We start from the raw sequence: 19,296 nt of genomic DNA, 5'->3' as shown, positions 1-19,296 counted from the left end.
AGGGCTGATTTCCTCCATTTTGTTTATTACAATATGCAGTACACTATTTTATAAAAATTTAAAAATATACCAGAAGTGTTATAAATGGTGCAAATGTGACATTAAAACTATATCAAAGATGTATGACACAAACCCACTACCATTATAGTATGCTCCTCACGTAGTGATGAACTCATTTACCAACATGGTCTTAGGAACGGTAGTCTGTCATTAAGTGAGGAGAGGCTGTATTCTGATTTAACAGACACTCGAACAATTCCAGCTATCAGTTTGATGTAACTCAAACCCCAAAATACAAAGTTTTATGGGAATTTGTTCCAGACAATGAAACTCATCCCCCAATGAAAAGCAGGGGTGCCACGAGTACACTAAGAGAGACAACACAATAAGTGTCAGGGGCCCAAGATTGTTCCACTGCCTCCCAGCATACACATGGAGAATAACCAAAAAACCCCTAGCTGTCTTAAACAAGGAGCTGGAGAGGAACCTAAAGTTAGTACCTGACCCGCCAGGCCATGGTTCATACATCAGTTTGTGCGTGGCCAGCAGTAACAGCCTAGGTGATCAGACCCTAATCTACTGTGAGGTCTAGTCATGGACCAGGCCACAGGGGCACTGACCCCCAGTACACCTTCCAGGTATACCCCAGGACCCCAGAAATACAACTTTTTACTGCATCTTGGACGTGCACACTCATAGACATAACTTACAGACACTGTATCTTCCTTTATTTGCTTCTCTTTTCTTCATAATAACAGGCTATCTCTACTGTAATTCCTCTGCTTTTCTCATTAGTTTAAATTTGTCAGCCACTTTAACATTCTTTATTATTTGTATTTGCTTGATAATAGCAGAGATGGCTGATTGTGAAAAGTCATGATCATGCACCAATGCACTAATTGCTTGTTTAATGTTAACTTTAGCAGTAATTTTGAATGTTTTTATGGTTGTATTCTCGTTTTTTGGTCTCTTTTGATAGAATGGAATATATGTTACAGAAATAGATATGATTTTGATTGCTTTCATAACGAAAAGTACCTTGAAAGTGAGCTCAACCTAGGAGAAATGGTCCATTGTTTGGCTGTTTCAGAGTAAACAAATGACGTCACTGTCCATTCAAATATGCAGTCATGAATGGGTTGACATTATTTATACAATTATTGCAACAAGGAACAACAGTAAATCTTATATTTTTTTGTGTGAATAAAAATTACAAATTATTTATATAATAATAATAATAATAATAATAAATAATAATAATAATAATAATAATAATAATAATAATAATATGTATAATAATAATACAAATATAATAATAATGTACTACACATAATAATTATAAAAACAGACGGCTTCAAAAGGCCATCACTTGATGGCAGTGTTTACCACAACAAAGAGGGTGCGGTTGTGGCCGCCTCCACCTGTTACATAATGACATATTTTATTCATTCTAGGGTATATACCATGTTTCTATGTTATTTATTTTGTTTGTTATGTCATACTAGATGAACTTTGATAGATAAATAAGCCGTATAGATGATATTAGCGAAATTATTCATGAAGCATTTTGCCCGGTCTCCAGACAAACTCTCGTCCCCCCGCTGACACCGCCCATACCACTACATGAATGACATATTTTATTCGTTTTAGAGTATATATCATGTTTATATGTTACTTATATTGTTTGTTATGTCATATTAGATGAAGTGAGATAGATAAATAAGCTGTAGAGTTGATATTAGCGAAATTATTGAAGTACAGAATTCCACTGGAACGGATTAATTGCATTTCAATTAATTTAAATGAGAAAAATTGACTCTGCAAACGAGCAAATCCAGCTGTGAGCAAGGTCATGAAATGGATTAAACTCACAAGTAGAGATTCCACTGTATTTAGACCAACAAGGGGGTGGCACAGCCATATACTACTCAGACCAACTAGAATGTATCACTAATACTTGCACAAGGGATGAACATGGGGAATATATAATAGCTAAATTCAAATCCAAATACCTACAAAAACCTCTCACATTGATAAACATCTACAGAGTTCCACAGTCAAACATTAGCCAATTTAGTCAAAATCTAGGAAGTATGATAACTGATGCACGCATGAACAAAGATCACTTACTACTCTCAGGTGACTTCAATATAAATCTCCTGCAAGACCAGGACCCACACGTTACTGAATTCACAAACACAATGAGTAACTGTATGTTACTACCAACAGTAACAAAACCTACAAGAGTTACAGAGACTAGTGTTTCCCTACTTGACCACATCTGGACCAACACCATATCCCCTTTAAAATCAGGCATAATTACAGATAATACCACAGACCACTACCCTACTTTCCTCATAACAACTCTTGGTAAACTACCCCAAGACACTACTAAAGTCACCTTCAGACTTCACAATGAGGCAGCCATTAATAACTTCGCAACAGCATTAGCAAACATTGATTGGCACACTGAGCTAGAAATCTATACAGATATTGACGAATGTATTAATAATTTTCTAAAAAAGACCCAATACCTCTATAACAAGCACTGCCCTAAAAAAACTAAACAGATGACAGCAAAGAGACTGAACAGTCCCTGGCTAACACCCAGCATTCTCAAATCCATAAATACAAAACACCAATATGAAAAACAGTACAGAATGGGTCACATAACCAGAGACCAAACAAAACGTTACTCGTCAATCCTAACCAGCCTGATAAGAAGGGCAAAAAAATTGTATTATGAGAACAGATTATCCAACTTACGAGGTGATATAAAAAAGACCTGGAAAACACTATCTGAAATTCTGGGAACAAAAAAGATATCACGAAATAGCGAAATAAAATTAGCAAAATCAGATGAACCCCAACTCCCACCAACAGAAACAGCAAACAGACTCAATGATTTCTTCTCCACTATAGGACAAAACCTTGCCCATAAAATCCCAAGCTCAGATACCCCACCAAATAACTACCTCACCGGCAACTACCCGAACACACTGTTCCTAGCTCCGACTAACCCATACGAAGTCTCCCTTATTATCAATGCACTAAAAAACAAGGCAGGAGATTTAAGTACCTTACCACCCTTTATATATAAAAAAGTGTCACAAGTGCTATCTCCAATCATTGCAACACTCTTTAACAAATCCATTGAATCCTCCACCTTCCCTACAGTACTCAAAATAGCAAGGGTCACCCCGATCCACAAAGGAGGAGACCAAACAGAGTTGAATAACTATAGGCCAATATCCAACTTACACCCTCTCTCAAAAATCTTTGAAAAACTAATTCATAAACGAATCTACTCCTACCTTATCTCCCAGAACATACTCAACCCCTGCCAATTTGGATTCAGGCCTAATAAAAATACTAATGATGCTATTATACACATGCTAGAACATATATACACTGCAATAGAGAAAAAAGAAGTCCCACTGGGGATCTTCATTGACTTACGTAAAGCTTTTGATACAGTTGACCATGACTTGCTCCACGTAAAATTGTCACACTATGGTATAAGAGGGCACTCCCTCAATTACCTCAAGTCATACCTCAGCAACAGAAGCCAATATGTGTACGCAAATGGGGCAAACTCTTCTGCGCAACCAATTACAGTTGGTGTCCCACAGGGAAGTGTCCTTGGCCCTCTTCTCTTTCTCCTATACATAAATGACCTTCCAAATGCTTCGCAATTACTCAAACCCACACTATTTGCAGATGACACTACATACGTCTTCTCTCACCCGAGCCCAGTCACACTAGCCAATACTGTAAATACCGAATTACAGAAAATATCTACCTGGATGAGGACTAACAAACTTACACTAAACATTGACAAAACCTACTTCATTCAGTTTGGTAACAGAGCTACAGATGTCCCTCTTAACATAATGATAAACGGATCACCTATCACAAAGCTAACAGAGGGAAAATTCTTAGGAATCCACCTTGATAATAGACTCAAATTTCATACACATATACAACAAATTTCTAAGAAAATTTCCAAGACTGTAGGCATACTATCGAAGATACGGTACTATGTTCCACAGTCAGCCCTCCTGGCCCTAGATCACTCTCTTATTTACCCCTATCTCACCTATGGAATTTGTGCATGGGGCTCAACAACAGTTAACCATCTCAGACCACTAATTACCCAACAAAAGGCTGCAGTTAGAATGATAACAAATTCTCACTACAGGCAGCACACTCCACCAATATTCAATACACTAAACCTACTCACCATACAAAACATCCATACTTATTACTGCACCTATTACATACATAGAACACTTAACTCTGATATTAACCCTCCCCTCAAACATCTCCTTGCCAACCTCAACAGAACACATGACCATAACACAAGGCACAGATCACTCTTTGATGTTCCTCGTGTTCATCTCACACTATGCAAAAACTCAATGCACATAAAAGGCCCTAAAATCTGGAATTCATTACCTGTAAATATAAAAGAAACACTTCCTGTTTATAAATTCAAGTCTCTACTCAAAGATCACTTACTCACCCAAAACCAAATAAATACTGAATAACTGAACCTTATAAATTGTATATCTTAAATGTTTCTCACAATTATATCACATAAATGTTAAACCTAAAACCCAATCTAACTTTATTATTTTTTAAATACACTACCTAACAGAATCCTTCATATGACCTGTCTTTGTAATACTCACTTGTGCTTTATAGTAATCTGTTTACATTAATGTTTTATCACTGACTTCATCATTGCTTAATTAATCTTAAGTTAATTTTAAGCCAGCCCGTAATGCTATGCATAGTATAAGTGGCTTTGGCATACTGCTCTTATCTGTATTTTTTTGTACCTCTGTATGTGTGCACAAATTTATAATCCAGAGTTATTGCAGGAAACAGTCACGATAATTTAAAGTGAGGAGTAAACAAATAAACTGTAGTGCAAACTTTGCTACTGGCTGAGATGCTACCACAAACACATTCAACCCTATTGCTGATTGGCTGCTAATCCACCCTCACAGACTCTCACTCTCTCCAAGAAGCAAGTTACTACTGCATCAGTGGTCAGCTAAGGTCCACCCACACAAGAACTGACATTCCTATTGGCTCAAAAGCTGCTCAAGAGACAAGCTACAACATCACTGGTTGGCTGAGGCACACCCATGAGCAGAAAAAAAAAAGTATTCATGCTTTATGTTTAAACAATACATTACTATGTACCACAAACAGCACTACTTACACTTTACACTATACTATTCACTGACCCACCCCTACCTCACCTATGCTGTTTGTGCCTGGAGTTCCACAATGACAAATCACCTAAAGCCAATAATAACCCAACAAAAATCTTCAGTCCGAATAGTGACACAATCCACTGCTAGACAACACCCCCCCCCCCTAATTTTTCAAAGACCTTAACCTACTCACTATACAAAACATTCACTCATACTACTGTGCAACCTACATTTACAGAACAATCAATTTTAATATAAATCCTGACATGAAGTGTTTTCTTGACAGTTGCAATAGGACCCATAGACATAATACTAGGCACAAAAATCTCTGACAAAATCTTTTCAAAAACTCAATGTACATAAAAGGACCCAAAATCTAGAAAAAACTGCCAGAAATCTCCAGAACCACTGACTCAGCTAGCATTTTTAATTTTTTTTTTTAACAACTCGGCCGTCTCCCACCGAGGCAAAGTGACCCAAAAAGAAAGAAAATCCCCAAAAAGAAAATACTTTCATCATTCAACACTTTCACCTCACTCACACATAATCACTGTTTTTGCAGAGGTGCTCAGAACACAACAGTTTAGAAGCATATACGTATAAAGATACACAACATATCCCTCCAAACTGCTAATATCCCGAACCCCTCCTTTAGAGTGCAGGCATTGTACTTCCCATTTCCAGGACTCAAGTCCGGCTATATAAAAATAACCGGTTTCCCTGAATCCCTTCACTAAATATTACCCTGCTCACACTCCAACAGATCGTCAGGTAAAACTCCAGTTGAAAAATACCTTATCTCCTTAACCTATCCCAGCCCATCATAAATACTATAAAACCTATACATATGCATACCTATACATACTATAAAACCTATACATACATTTGCTCAATATCATGAATATAGGAAAACATTATAATCTATAAATACTTACTCTCAATATCTGTAATCCTCTCAAATGTTAATCATTCCATTGTGTCCACCTTAGGTTAATAATCAAAACTGTAATTCCTCTCTATCAAACTTATTAAAGCCATAAAGCATTAATAGAATATTCAATTCCTTATATGTACTTATTGTAAACTCACCTAATGACCATATGTACAAAATTACTGCACTGTTATTGCCTTATTAATCTTAAGTTAGTCTTGAGTTTGTCTGAAATGCTCTACATATAAAGGGACTTCTGGCATATACACTCAATTGTTATACTCCTTTGTACAAATGTACTCTGCTGAAATAAATTTATTATTATTATTATTAAACCTATGAACTCCAACATGGAAGATGCGAGTGTATGTACCCAGCTGTGTTGCTGGGCATAATAATAATGATAAACTTAATTTCTGTAAGTACTTAAGTTAATCTTTTTCCCCAGGATGCAACCCATAACAGTCATATCATCACATGCACATCTTTCCAATTTTTAATTGCACCTTTAATATAAAATTCGACTGAGGTAAATCATAACTTCAGCCTATTGTAACTCGAGGGACCATTATACTAATATAAATGGATGAAATATGTCTTGCTACTTATACTTACACTTACGTCACACTACACATGCACGTACAAGAATAAATATATACACACCCCTCTGGGTTTTCTTCTATTTTCTTACTGGTTCTTGTTCATTCCCTCTTATCTCCATGGGACAGTGGAATTGAATTCTTCCTCCATAAGCCATGCGTGTTGTAAGAGGCGACTAACATGCCGGAAGGGGCTAGTAACCCATTCTCCTGTATATACATTACTAAAGTTAAAAAGTGAAACTTTTGTTTTTCTTTTTGGGCCACCCTGCTTCAGTGGGATATGGCTGGTTTGTTGAAAGAAGAAATACTTGCATAAATAAATAAATATACATTGAAATAACTGATCAACTTACCTCCATCGGTCAATTTTGTCATGGGGTACTAGGTTAGGAATGACCAAGAAACCATTATCTTCATAGAATGCTCTCTGAGAAGGCGTCAGATGAGGGTTGTCCAGGGTATATTGAAACTTTATGCCTTCACCTGCCACACCAACTGTTGCCGAGCTTGATACTGGCTGAGGGATCTGTCAAACTAGTTAAGAAATGTAGAACTTTTTTCATCTTTCACTGGTCCAGAGATCACAGTCCTTACTGACCAACTTCTTTCATTAAACAGACTACAGAATCAATGGCTAGCTTAGATAATTTTGAAAATATGTTGAGCCATTCAAGACTTCAATAAGAAATAAACTTAAAAGTTTTTTTTTCCACCACCAGTTATCTATTTTATGGTTCTCTTGTTTTTCAGACTTGTCTACCAGTGCATTTGCTCTCAAATACCTGAATTTATTTACTTCCTCCATACCCCCCTCCCTTCAGTATAATATCCAATCTTTCATTGCCTAGACATTGTTACTTTGGCTGCCTTTCTCTTTTCAATGCTTACCTTCATATTTCCTTTTTTGCCTCTCTTCCAAATTCATCAATCAATCTTTGTAACTTCTTTCCAGAATCTTCTAAAAAGAAGTGTGTCATCAGCAAAGATTAATTGTGGCAACTCCCATTTCACAGCTCACCTCAGAACCCTAGCATTCACTTATTTTAAGATACTTTCCATACCTTAATAAAAAAGAACTTAAGAGACAAAAGTAATGTACTACAATTACATACTTCTGACTATTTATTGTAACTGCAGGAGCAGTGCTATGATCATGGTATTCTGACCTTCAACTGGATTACATTCCAGTATTCTACCACTGTCAGCATTTTTTGATAATGATGATAGAATTGTAGACAAGTGAAACAATCTACCAAGTAGCATCACTGAAGCTAATACCCTGGGGGTAGCAGTAGGCCTACTGTAGCACTCCTCTACTTTTTTGTCTATTATTTGCAGATACAGTGGTCCCTCGATAATCGTCGGGCTCAATAGTCGTCCTTTTTGGAAATCGTCCCGTTATTTTCGTCCAAACATTGGCTCGCAAATGGTCAGTCGACTCGCTAATCGTCGTTCGTCCTGGGCGCGTACTCACGGCTCTGAGCCACCTCGGCCTCCCTTTCCAGCCAGTGTGCCAATGTTCACCAGTGAGCAACGGTCCCCTCACTTGTTCATACGAAATATTTCATAATATTCCATTCATTTTAGTGCTTGCAAGTGCTAAATAAGCTACCATGGCTCCAAAGAAAGTTCCTAGTGCCAAGCTTTTGGTAAAGAAGGTGAGAAATATGATTGAATTTAAGAAAAACATCACTGAATAATATGAAAGTGGCGTACGTGTGGCTGAACTGGCCAGGATGTATAACAAACCCCATACAACCATATCTTCCATTGTGGCAAAAAAAAGGAAATCAAGGAAGCTGTTGTTGCTTGGAGAAAATTGTGGCCAGACTGTGTCCACAAGTGGGATTTTGAAGGGTTTGTGGCTGACCCCGATGAGCCTATGTCAGTTGTGAAATCTATTGTGGCATTGGGGAGTTCCATGGGGTTGGATGTGAGTTTGGAGGATGTGGAAGAGTTGGTGGAGGACCACAACGAAGAGCTAACCACTGAGGAGCTGCAAGAGCTTCAGCAGGAACAGCAACAGATTGCAGCTCAGAATCTTGCTGCAGAGGAGGAGGAAGAGAGATAGAAGAAGGTGCCTTCTTCAGAAATTAAGGAGATTTTTGAAATGTGGGGTAGGATGGAAAGATTTATGGAGAAACATCACCCTGAGAAGGATGTTGTAAGCTATATCGGCAACTTGTACAGCGACAGAGTTTTGGCCCATTTTAGGGAAGTTTTAAAGAGACACCAGAAACAGAGCTCTTTTTTTGCGAGACAGGACTCCAGTGACTCTCAAGCTGGTCCTAGTGGCATTAAGAAACAGAGAAGAGAAGTATATAACCCCAGAAAAGGACTAGGTACCTGAGGTGTTGATGGAAGGGGATTCCCCTTCCAAACAGTAATTAATCCAATCTCTCTCCTCCTCCAGTCTTCCATACACTAAGAAGAATCGCCAATAAAAGTAAGTGTTATGCTGTTAATGTTTCATTCATCATGTCCCATTGTATTGTTTATGTACTACATCTATATTTCATGTAAAAAATTTTTTGTTTTAATACTTCTGGGTGTCAAGAACGGATTAATTGTATTTACATTATTTCTTATGGAGAAAATTTATTCGAAAATCGTCTATTTCGATAATCGTCGCACTTCCAGGAACGGATTAATGACGATAAACGAGGGACCACTGTAATGGTAAGGTATATACAGTGGACCCTTGGTTATCAGCCATTCCGGATATCGGCCAACTTGGTTATCGCCCACTTTTTGGAAAAAAATTTATTCCGGTTATCAGCCGTTATTTTGCTTATCGGCAATACTGGATGCGTCCACCCGCCTGCCAGTTGTTCGCACATTCGTGAGTCAGTCTGGCTGGCTGGCTGTCTCTCTTTGTGAGTGAGGAAACTTCTCATTCATCCAAATATTTAATTATAATCCATTGTTTTTTCTGGTTACTGATTGAGTGCAACTGCAAAACAAGCAACCATGGGCCCAAAAAAAGTTCCTTTCATAAAGAAAGCGAGAAACACGATGGAATTTAAGGCAGGCATGCAGTTAGTGTAGCAGGAGTGCAGGGAGTGTAGCAGGAGGGCAGGGAGTGTAGCAGGCATGCAGAGAGTGTAGCAGGCATGCAGGGAGTGTAGCAGGAAGGCAATGAGTGTAGCAGGAAGGCAATGAGTGTAGCAGGAAGGCAATGAGTGTAGCAGGAAGGCAATGAGTGTAGCAGGAAGGCAATGAGTGTAGCAGGAAGGCAATGAGTGTAGCAGGAAGGCAATGAGTGTAGCAGGAAGGCAATGAGTGTAGCAGGAAGGCAATGAGTGTAGCAGGAAGGCAATGAGTGTAGCAGGAAGGCAATGAGTGCAGCAGGAAGGCAATGAGTGCAGCAGGAAGGCAATGAGTGCAGCAGGAAGGCAATGAGTGCAGCAGGAAGGCAATGAGTGCAGAAGGAAGGCAATGAGTGTAGCAGGCATGCAGGGAGTGTAGCAGGAAGGCAATGAGTGTAGCAGGAAGGCAATGAGTGTAGCAGGAAGGCAATGAGTGTAGCAGGAAGGCAATGAGTGTAGCAGGAAGGCAATGAGTGCAGCAGGAAGGCAATGAGTGCAGCAGGAAGGCAATGAGTGCAGCAGGAAGGCAATGAGTGCAGCAGGAAGGCAATGAGTGCAGCAGGAAGGCAATGAGTGCAGCAGGAAGGCAATGAGTGCAGCAGGAAGGCAATGAGTGCAGCAGGAAGGCAATGAGTGTAGCAGGCATGCAGGGAGTGTAGCAGGCATGCAGGGAGTGTAGCAGGCATGCAGGGAGTGTAGCAGGCATGCAGGGAGTGTAGCAGACATGTAGGGAGTGTAGCAGGCATGCAGGGAGTGTAGCAGGCATGCAGGGAGTGTAGCAGGCATGCAGGGAGTGTAGCAGGCATGCAGGGAGTGTAGCAGGCATGCAGGGAGTGTAGCAGGCATGCAGGGAGTGTAGCAGGCATGCAGGGAGTGTAGCAGGCATGCAGGGAGTGTAGCAGGCATGCAGGGAGTGTAGCAGGCATGCAGGGAGTGTAGCAGGCATGCAGGGAGTGTAGCAGGCATGCAGGGAGTGTAGCAGGCATGCAGGGAGTGTAGCAGGCATGCAGGGAGTGTAGCAGGCATGCAGGGAGTGTAGCAGGCATGCAGGGAGTGTAGCAGGCATGCAGGGAGTGTAGCAGGCATGCAGGGAGTGTAGCAGGCATGCAGGGAGTGTAGCAGGCATGCAGGGAGTGTAGCAGGCATGCAGGGAGTGTAGCAGGCATGCAGGGAGTGTAGCAGGCATGCAGGGAGTGTAGCAGGCATGCAGGGAGTGTAGCAGGCATGCAGGGAGTGTAGCAGGCATGCAGGGAGTGTAGCAGGCATGCAGGGAGTGTAGCAGGCATGCAGGGAGTGTAGCAGGCATGCAGGGAGTGTAGCAGGCATGCAGGGAGTGTAGCAGGCATGCAGGGAGTGGACAGTTTTTTTGTGCGACAGGGGTGCAGTGACTCAAGCCGGTCCTAGTGGCAATAAACAACAAAGAAGGGAAGTAACCCCTCCTCGCCTTCTTCCATATGCCAACAAGAGTTTTCAATAAAGGTGTGTAATGTTCGTTTATTAGTAAAATTAGTGCTTTATATTTCTTTCTCAATGTTTTGTGTATGTAAAACTACAATTAATCTTTAAAAAAATGTACTTTTTGTTAATATTTTTGGGTGTCTCGAACGAATTAATTGTATTTACATTAATTTTTATGGGAATTATTATTTCAGTTTTCAGCCATTTCGGTTTTAGGTTGACCTTCTGGAACAGATTACGGCCGATAACCGAGGGTCCACTGTACTGTAATAATTCCAGCCATGGTATTGTGACTGTTACTATAAGTAAGCATGTTGAGCTCTGTGCACTTTGAAGGATTAGCGAGTAAAGGTGGAGATAGCAGCAAGGTGGTGTAGAGAAGGATATATGATAAGTATTAGAACTGACGTGCAAGAGGTGACAGGAACTCATGTGAGATAAGACAAATAAGCACCATTTTTTCTATGGGAATTATAATCTCCAAATACTACTTATTATCCTGCATTATTTTTATTTATCATCACTGAGCACAAAAAGACACTGAAAAGATTAATCCTAAAAAATCCCAATAAATATGCCTGTCCAAGTCACCCATTGTCAGAGGTTACTGAGAACAGGGAGATTGTTGCCCACGAGGGTATATTTTTTCCTCTGGCACTATAAGCATTGAAAAATCTCTAGTCCACTATATTATAGCACTTAATCTTTTATTCCACTAATATTCTGTAGCTTCCACATAAGGCTTTCATAATAAACTCTACAAACAAAAACTTTGAAAATAATGCCTGTCTCTTTCTGTGAAAGTGAAAGCTAGAGTCATTAAACTATGTACTGCTGTGCAAGCAAATTACAAGGCATTCTTAAGCAAGCCAGGCAGATTCCAGTAGCCAAATCCTGCAGATGCAAAATACTGCTGATAAACATCCCTAGTCAATATGCAGATAAAATCTGTCACCGTGTATGTATACTGTTGCAAATAAAGTGATACCATGACAAGAGAAACGGCAGATAATTGGGGATACAGGGGTAACTGTATTCAAAAAATGTCTCTGTGCCAGTGTTTTTATATGGTCTATTTATGTGTCTTGTGATGAAACTTGTATTCAAACTTGTTGCCAGTTTTGAGGGGTCTTTTATGACCTATGGCCAGGCTTTCCTGTTGACTGCCTGGGCAACCAGGTTGCTGGTCCTTATGGCACCCAGGCTCATACATCTATTACAACCTCAGAAATGGTTATAATTATGACCATAATTTTTAAAGGGGTGGACAGGTAAGCCAGTGGAAGGCCTCAGTCAGATGACCAAAAACTCCAACGGCGGTTGTCATCTTACTAAGACCCACGTCAGGAGACACTTGTCCCGTTTCCTGACAAACCTTACGTAACCTAACCTATTACAACCTGACTGATCAGGCACCTGCAAGAGATACTGGTTCACTTTCCTCCTAAAAACATATGTGAATAGTTACCAAAGACAATTTTCCATGAGAAAAAATTCTGACATTTAACTAACTGGTACCATGTGCTTATAAGTACAGGCTCTACTGCATGGATAATAACTGAATATCAATTACATACTAACACTTGGAGATACTGATACACAAGATAAATACATGAGGAAGATATAATTATATACAAGGATGAAAGAGATGAACAACTACTTTAATTTACTGAAAACGTAATTTTGACTAATGTAAACACAAAATATTGTGAAGATTTGAAAACAACTCCACGTAATGAAAACATATTAAAAAAAAGCATCAGTAGCCTCCCAAAATGTGCATGCATACATATAGCTTACAACCCTTCTGTCACTGGCACATACTTCAGCTTAACATTTTCTTCTTTCATATCATAAGCTTAGCTATCATAATAGATAAATTGTGAAGTACTATATTTTGAGACTCACCCACAAGTAGAATATTATTACGGTGCTATGCTGAGCCCATAACTTTATGTAGCAAGTGTATCAAGCCTATGGCACAGAATATTCAATTCTACTGTGTGAACTGTACTAATTACATATAACAAAGGTATATTGCAGGTAGGAATCAATAAAAATGAGATATTTTATAACAGCCAATTTACATAATCCAAAAGGAAATCTGAGGTACTGTATATATAAGAGGAGCATCTGTTAAAACTCTCAAAAGGATACAAAAGAATGACGATCTCTCTGGTTTAAGTGGCCAAAGATGACTTTCATGCGTGCCTGTGCCATGTTACAGCCAATAAGACTTTTCTGGAATCTGAAAAGACACGAGAATGAAATACAAAGATTGAATGTAAAAACAAGAGAAAATGTAATATTTTTCTAAATTAAATTATCTTAAAAGAGGTAAGAACAAATTAAATATATACAGTGGAACCCCGGATTTCGTTCGCACCAAATATCGTACGATTTGGAATTCGACCACTTTTTCGGCAAAATTTTGCTCTGGATTTCATACCTTGTCCCAGAAATCATCCATATCAGACGCGTCCACCCACCCGGGACACTGCCACTCACATGTACATTCTCAGTCTGGCTGTGTCATTGGTTGAGTAAGCATTCATTTGAAACATTTCGTAATAAGCATTATTTTTTGTGCCTGTTTATTGAGTGTGACTGCAAAGTAAACCGCTATGGGCCCAAAGAAAGTTCCTAATGCCAGCCCTTTGGTAAAGAAGGTGAGAAACACAACAGAATTCAAGAAAGAGATTGTAGAAAAATACAAAAGTGGCATACATGTGGCCAAGCTCGCCAGGATGTATGACAAGTCCAAATCAACAATCAGTTCCATCCTGGCAAAGAAAGTAGAAATCAAGGAAACTGATTTTGTGAAAGAGGTAAATATGCTAATGAAACAGAGATCAGAATCGAAAATGTGGAGACGTTGTTGTTGGTGTGGATCAACAAGAAACAGTTAGTGAGAGATAATGCTGTGGAGTCGATCATTTGCGAAGAGGCAAGGAAGTTGCATGCGGAACTCGTAAAGAAAATGCCTGGAACGAGTGCTGCTGTTAGTGAATTTAAGGCCAGCACAGGCTGGTTCAACAGATTCAAGAAGCGTAGTGGCATACACAGTGTTGTAAGGCATGATGAGGCTGCAAATTCAGACAAACGTGAGGCCGAAGAATTTGTTGATGAATTCAAGGAGTACGTAGAGGCTGAAGGATTCATCCCCCAACAAGTCTTCAATTGTTATGAAACACACCTCTTTTGGAAAAAAATGTCAAAGGAGACCTACATCACGCAGGAGGAAAAGGCACTGCCAGGACACAAGCCTATGAAGGATAGGCTAACTCTTTAGTTCTGTGATAATGCTAGTTACCACAGAACAAATGCTGCTTCAGAGGAGGAGGAAGAGAGAAGGGAGAAGGTGCCTTCTTCAGTGATTAAGGATATTTGTGCAAAGTGGAATGAGTTGCAAACTTTTGTGGAAAAATATCACCCTGACCAAACTGATACATGCCATATCTGCAACATGTTCAGTGACAATACCTTGTCCCATTTTAGGCAAATCTTAAAAAGATGCCAGAAACAGAGCTCTCTGGACAGATTTTTAGTGTGAAAGGGGTCCAGTGCCAGTAAATGTTGAGAAATGGGATTACTAGTTAAGCTTAATTTTAAATTTAAATATAGGGAACACTTAGCTGATAAAAGACAGCAAATCGCCTACACAGCCGCCCCTGCAGACGAGGTCTTGAATTGTTGTCACGATCATCTCTCAACGGGCTGGAATAGATCATAATTTGTAAGATTATAAATTACCCCTAAAGGGTGTTATGTCAGCATATTTCATTCACTGATGGCTGACAAACTTACTTGTGTGGACTCAAAAGTCCACACCTAACTGCCGACTATAGGTTGATTACAAACTCCTTGCGACTCAAGAACTGCGCAGTCCCCCGTACTACAAGAAATTCGTGACCTACCTTGCTCTTGTAGCGTGAGCTATGGTGTTCTTCACACCTTCGACAGGTATCGGTGACTTGATAGAAGCTGAAGTGTCCTTGGATGTCCACGTCTTCCATAGTCTAGGAATACGCACACTGGTACACTATGTTCCACAAGATTTGTCTTTATTGTTCACAATCTTATCACTAAAGAAGCTGATCACACTTCTCTTAAGTGTTTATTGTGTTTTATGAGACACTTTGTTGACACTAACGCACAGATCATTCTTTGTTGGTTATCCTGGCGTCAGTGTCACTCTCAGTAGAGTCAAAAGTAATCTGAAGACACCACAACGCCCCACGCCGTCACTGCCCCCAGCACAAAGGAAAAGCTGACCTAGTACTTTTGCTTCCTTGCCACTTCCTCGATGAAGCAAAGCAGAATGTTTGTTTCTTGCTGTCTTAAGCATAGACAACAATGTACACTATCTTTACCATGATAATAAAGTGGGAGCAGGATTTTCCTTAATTGTCCTGCTAAGGTAAGATATGTAGTCTCTTATTAAAATACACACTGCAACACTGGACTGCAAGGAGCGGCAGTCGCTTGGCCACAGGTCATATACTGGTACTGCATCTGGGATCAATTACTCGCTGTAGCAGTAAACAAGACATTTGCCCCTTCTGAGAGGGCTGGGCCCCTCAGGGCTGAAAGGGGCTGATACCGCCCTCCTGGAGATAATTTCTCCACACTTGGGGGTGGCAGAGGTTCGCTACAGGTGAACTATTCATCACTTAACATTAATTTGATTTTCTCACTCGCCACCACTGCTGCTTGTCTTTTCTGAACAGCTTTAGTAGGTGTGGTTTCTGGAGAATCACTAATTTTGTTTTCAACACTGTAATTCTAATGGTACTAGTTCATTTATTGTCGGCTTATTCACTACACCTTTGCTCAAAACATCAACTGTCCTGATGATTCCATTTGCATCAGGATATATGGTCACAATTTTTCCAAGTGGCCATTGGGACCTCGGACCATCATTGTCGATAATCACTATGTCACCAGGTCTTAAGGACTTATACACAAATAACCCGCACATAAAAGAGAGAAGCTTACGATGACGTTTCGGTCCGACTTGGACCATTGACTTTGTCAATGGTCCTAGTCGGACCGAAACGTCGTCGTAAGCTTCTCTCTTTTATGTGAGGGTTATTTGTGTATCGTTCCAGACACGGTATTGTGCCTTTTTGTTACTTAAGGACTTATGATTTTCAGGAACACCAGCTCCATAGAAGTGTTCTCTCAATGAGGCGAGATAGTCTTCTCGCCAAATTTTCTCCCAACGTTCAATCACTTTATTAAGGTGTTTGAATTTACGTCTGAGTTGCTCAGGTTCGAAATAAGTAGGATCCTCTATGATTTCTTTATCATTCATGGGAGGAACAGGTTCGAGCCTTCTGCCATGGAGTAAATGAGATGGACTTAACACTTCTAAATTGTCCAGATCATCGGTAACATAAGTTAGAGGTCTGTTGTTGACTCTATTTTCTATTTCAGTCACAACTGTACGGAATTCTTCTAAGTCGATTCTTTGACGATGAAGAGTCTTCCTTAAACAACGTTTTACAATGCCGATCATTCTTTCATAAAATCCGCCGTGCCATGGAGATTTAGGAGGAATGTATCTCCAACAACAACTGCGTTGATTCAGCATCTGTTGTACTTCTGGTTGATCAAAGATCTTGCTTATATAAGCAGCACCAGCAACAAAGTTCGTTGCATTATCTGAAATCATCAGTCTGGGACATGCCCTTCTGGCTGCAAACCTTCTGAATAATTTGATAAAGGTTTCAGCAGACATGTCAGTGGCTACTTCTAGATGTACTGCTCTAGTCGTAGCACAAGTGAACAAACAGATGTACACCTTGATGGGAACTTTGTCAACTGTTTTGGTTAAAATTATTGGTCCAGTGTAATCTACACCTGTCACCTCAAATAGAGTGACATGACAAACTCTTTCAGAGGGATATGGAGCTGGACCTGGATACTGACATACTCGTATATCGTAGTGATAAGTAATACAGTCCTTTATTTGTCTTTTTCACACTTTGTCTACCCTGAGGTATCCAGTAGGCTTGTCATATATGACAAAGTGTGTCAGCTACCCCACTATGTAACATGTTACTGTGGGCATTTTGCACAATCAGTTTTGTTAGCCAATGTTTCTTGGGGATCAATATTGGATGTATGGCTTCTTTAGGTAGTGAAGAATTATGAATTCTTCCTCGACATCTTATAATCTTTTCTGAGTCGAGATAAAGTCCTAAAGAATTAATCATAACAGGTTTCTTTGGGGATTTATCTTGTGTTTCTAGAAATTTATATTCTGTAGAGAAAACATCTTTCTGTATTAGTTTCACCCAGTATTTAATGGGTTCAAGACATTCATAATCAGGTTTTATTCCTTTAATGAATTTAAAGACAAGAGCTGTAACTCTTAAGAGTTTACCCAAAGATGAGTATGTATTTAGATCCATTAATGACTCTTTCTGTTGTGTCTGCAGTATTGACAACTTATTTCTGCTGTGTTCAAGCAGACTGTTTCTTCTGGTATAATGTGAGCCTTTTGCTGAGGCCAGTTATTTTCATTAGAGAGCCAGTTTGGTTCATGGAGCCATAATTTATTATCCACAAATTTCTTGAGTGGGACACCACGTGACAACATGTCAGCTGGATTCTCTTGGGTAGAGACGTGGAGAAAGAGATAATCTCTCTGCATCTCTTTTATTTCTGCTACTCTGTTCTGTACATAGACCAGCTTACTCTTATTATTTCTTAACCACTGGAGAACTGCTTCATTATCACTCCAGATCACAGTTTTTTCAATAGTGAGATGATCAAGTACTTTGTTGAGATAGACAGCTAATTTTGTACCTACATAGTGCTGTAAGTTCCAACTGTGGTACTGTTCTGACCTTCAAGGGTGCTACCCTGGCCTTTGAAGTAATTAGTGTACTTCCTTCAGCATTACTCATGTAAGCTACAGTGCCATAACCTCTGGTTGACGCATCACAGAACACATGTAATGTGTGCTTGTTTCCCTCTTGACTTATTTGTCTGGGAAATTTAATTTGATGAAGTTGTTTAAACTCCTTGGATATTTCATCCCATGCTTGACTCATTTCTAGAGGCAATTTCTCATCCCATCCAATTTTGAGTTTCCATGCATCTTGCATAAGCATTTTACCTTTTATGGTAAGTGGCGAGACGATTCCTAGAGGATCAAAACATTGTGATACCTCTGACAGTAAACTACGTTTAGTGAGTGTACTGCATGATTTCTTGTTTATCCTTTAGAGACTCAAAGTATCTTCCTGTGTGTTCCAATTAAGTCCCAGCACATTGTTGCAATCAGGAATTTCAGCTTCAGGGAAATCTTCTTTGATAAGTTCCCTTAACTGCTTTGAATTTGTATTCCACATCCTTAGAGGCATATTTGCTTCTTTCATCTCCTTGTTAGCTTCTCTGTATAAGGATTTCAAATCCTCCTCTTTATTCACAGTACCTTGAAGATTGTCCACATAGAAACTTTTCTTTAAGATTTCTTTGAAGGGACTTTCAGATTTCTTCAAATGTGTATTTAGAGTAGCTTCTAGTAAGAATGGAGAGGATGTTGCACCAAACAATACTGATTTGAAACGATAAGTTTTCACAGGACTTTGAGGATCATGTGGATTTTCAGGCCACAAGAATCGAGTATAATCTCTATCTATTTCTTGTAGTCCTACTCTTAAGAAAGCTTTGGAAATATCAGCCGTGTAGGCAAATGGGTTTGTGCGAAATTTCATAAGCACGTCTCTAAGCTTCTCAGTTAGTGAGGGACCGGTCATCAGACAGTCATTAAGACTTGCTACATCTTTATTTGCACGTGCGCTGCAATTATATACAACACGTAGTGGAGTGGTTTCAGAATCTTTTCTGACTCCATGGTGCGGGAGATAATGAGCGTCTGTCTTCAACTTGTCTTCGACTATTTCCTCAATGAATTTATTGTCCAACTGTTCTTGTATGATATTATCATAGACAGTCAGTAGCTCTGGATTCTT

At 39.6% G+C, this 19,296-nt stretch overlaps 1 protein-coding gene across 7 annotated transcripts in view; it reads right to left on the bottom strand.

Annotated features, from left to right (window-relative positions):
• Positions 1–19,296, bottom strand: part of LOC128690292 (phytanoyl-CoA dioxygenase, peroxisomal) — a 166,927-nt gene that overhangs the window by 82,890 nt on the left and 64,741 nt on the right. For all 7 annotated transcript variants that reach the window (XM_070090526.1, XM_070090520.1, XM_070090525.1 and 4 more), the window contains exons 2-3: positions 13,466–13,556; positions 7,115–7,287 (exon numbers count right to left, since the gene is read on the bottom strand). In XM_070090526.1, the coding sequence (XP_069946627.1) occupies positions 7,115–7,287; positions 13,466–13,528 (236 nt within the window). In that variant the 5' untranslated portion in view covers positions 13,529–13,556. The remainder of the gene's footprint in view (positions 1–7,114; positions 7,288–13,465; positions 13,557–19,296) is intronic.

Source organism: Cherax quadricarinatus, chromosome 32 (assembly GCF_038502225.1).
Source record: "Cherax quadricarinatus isolate ZL_2023a chromosome 32, ASM3850222v1, whole genome shotgun sequence".
NCBI lineage: Eukaryota > Metazoa > Arthropoda > Malacostraca > Decapoda > Parastacidae > Cherax > Cherax quadricarinatus.
Note: the sequence above shows the minus strand (reverse complement) of the source record. Positions and strands in the feature narration are given on the sequence as shown.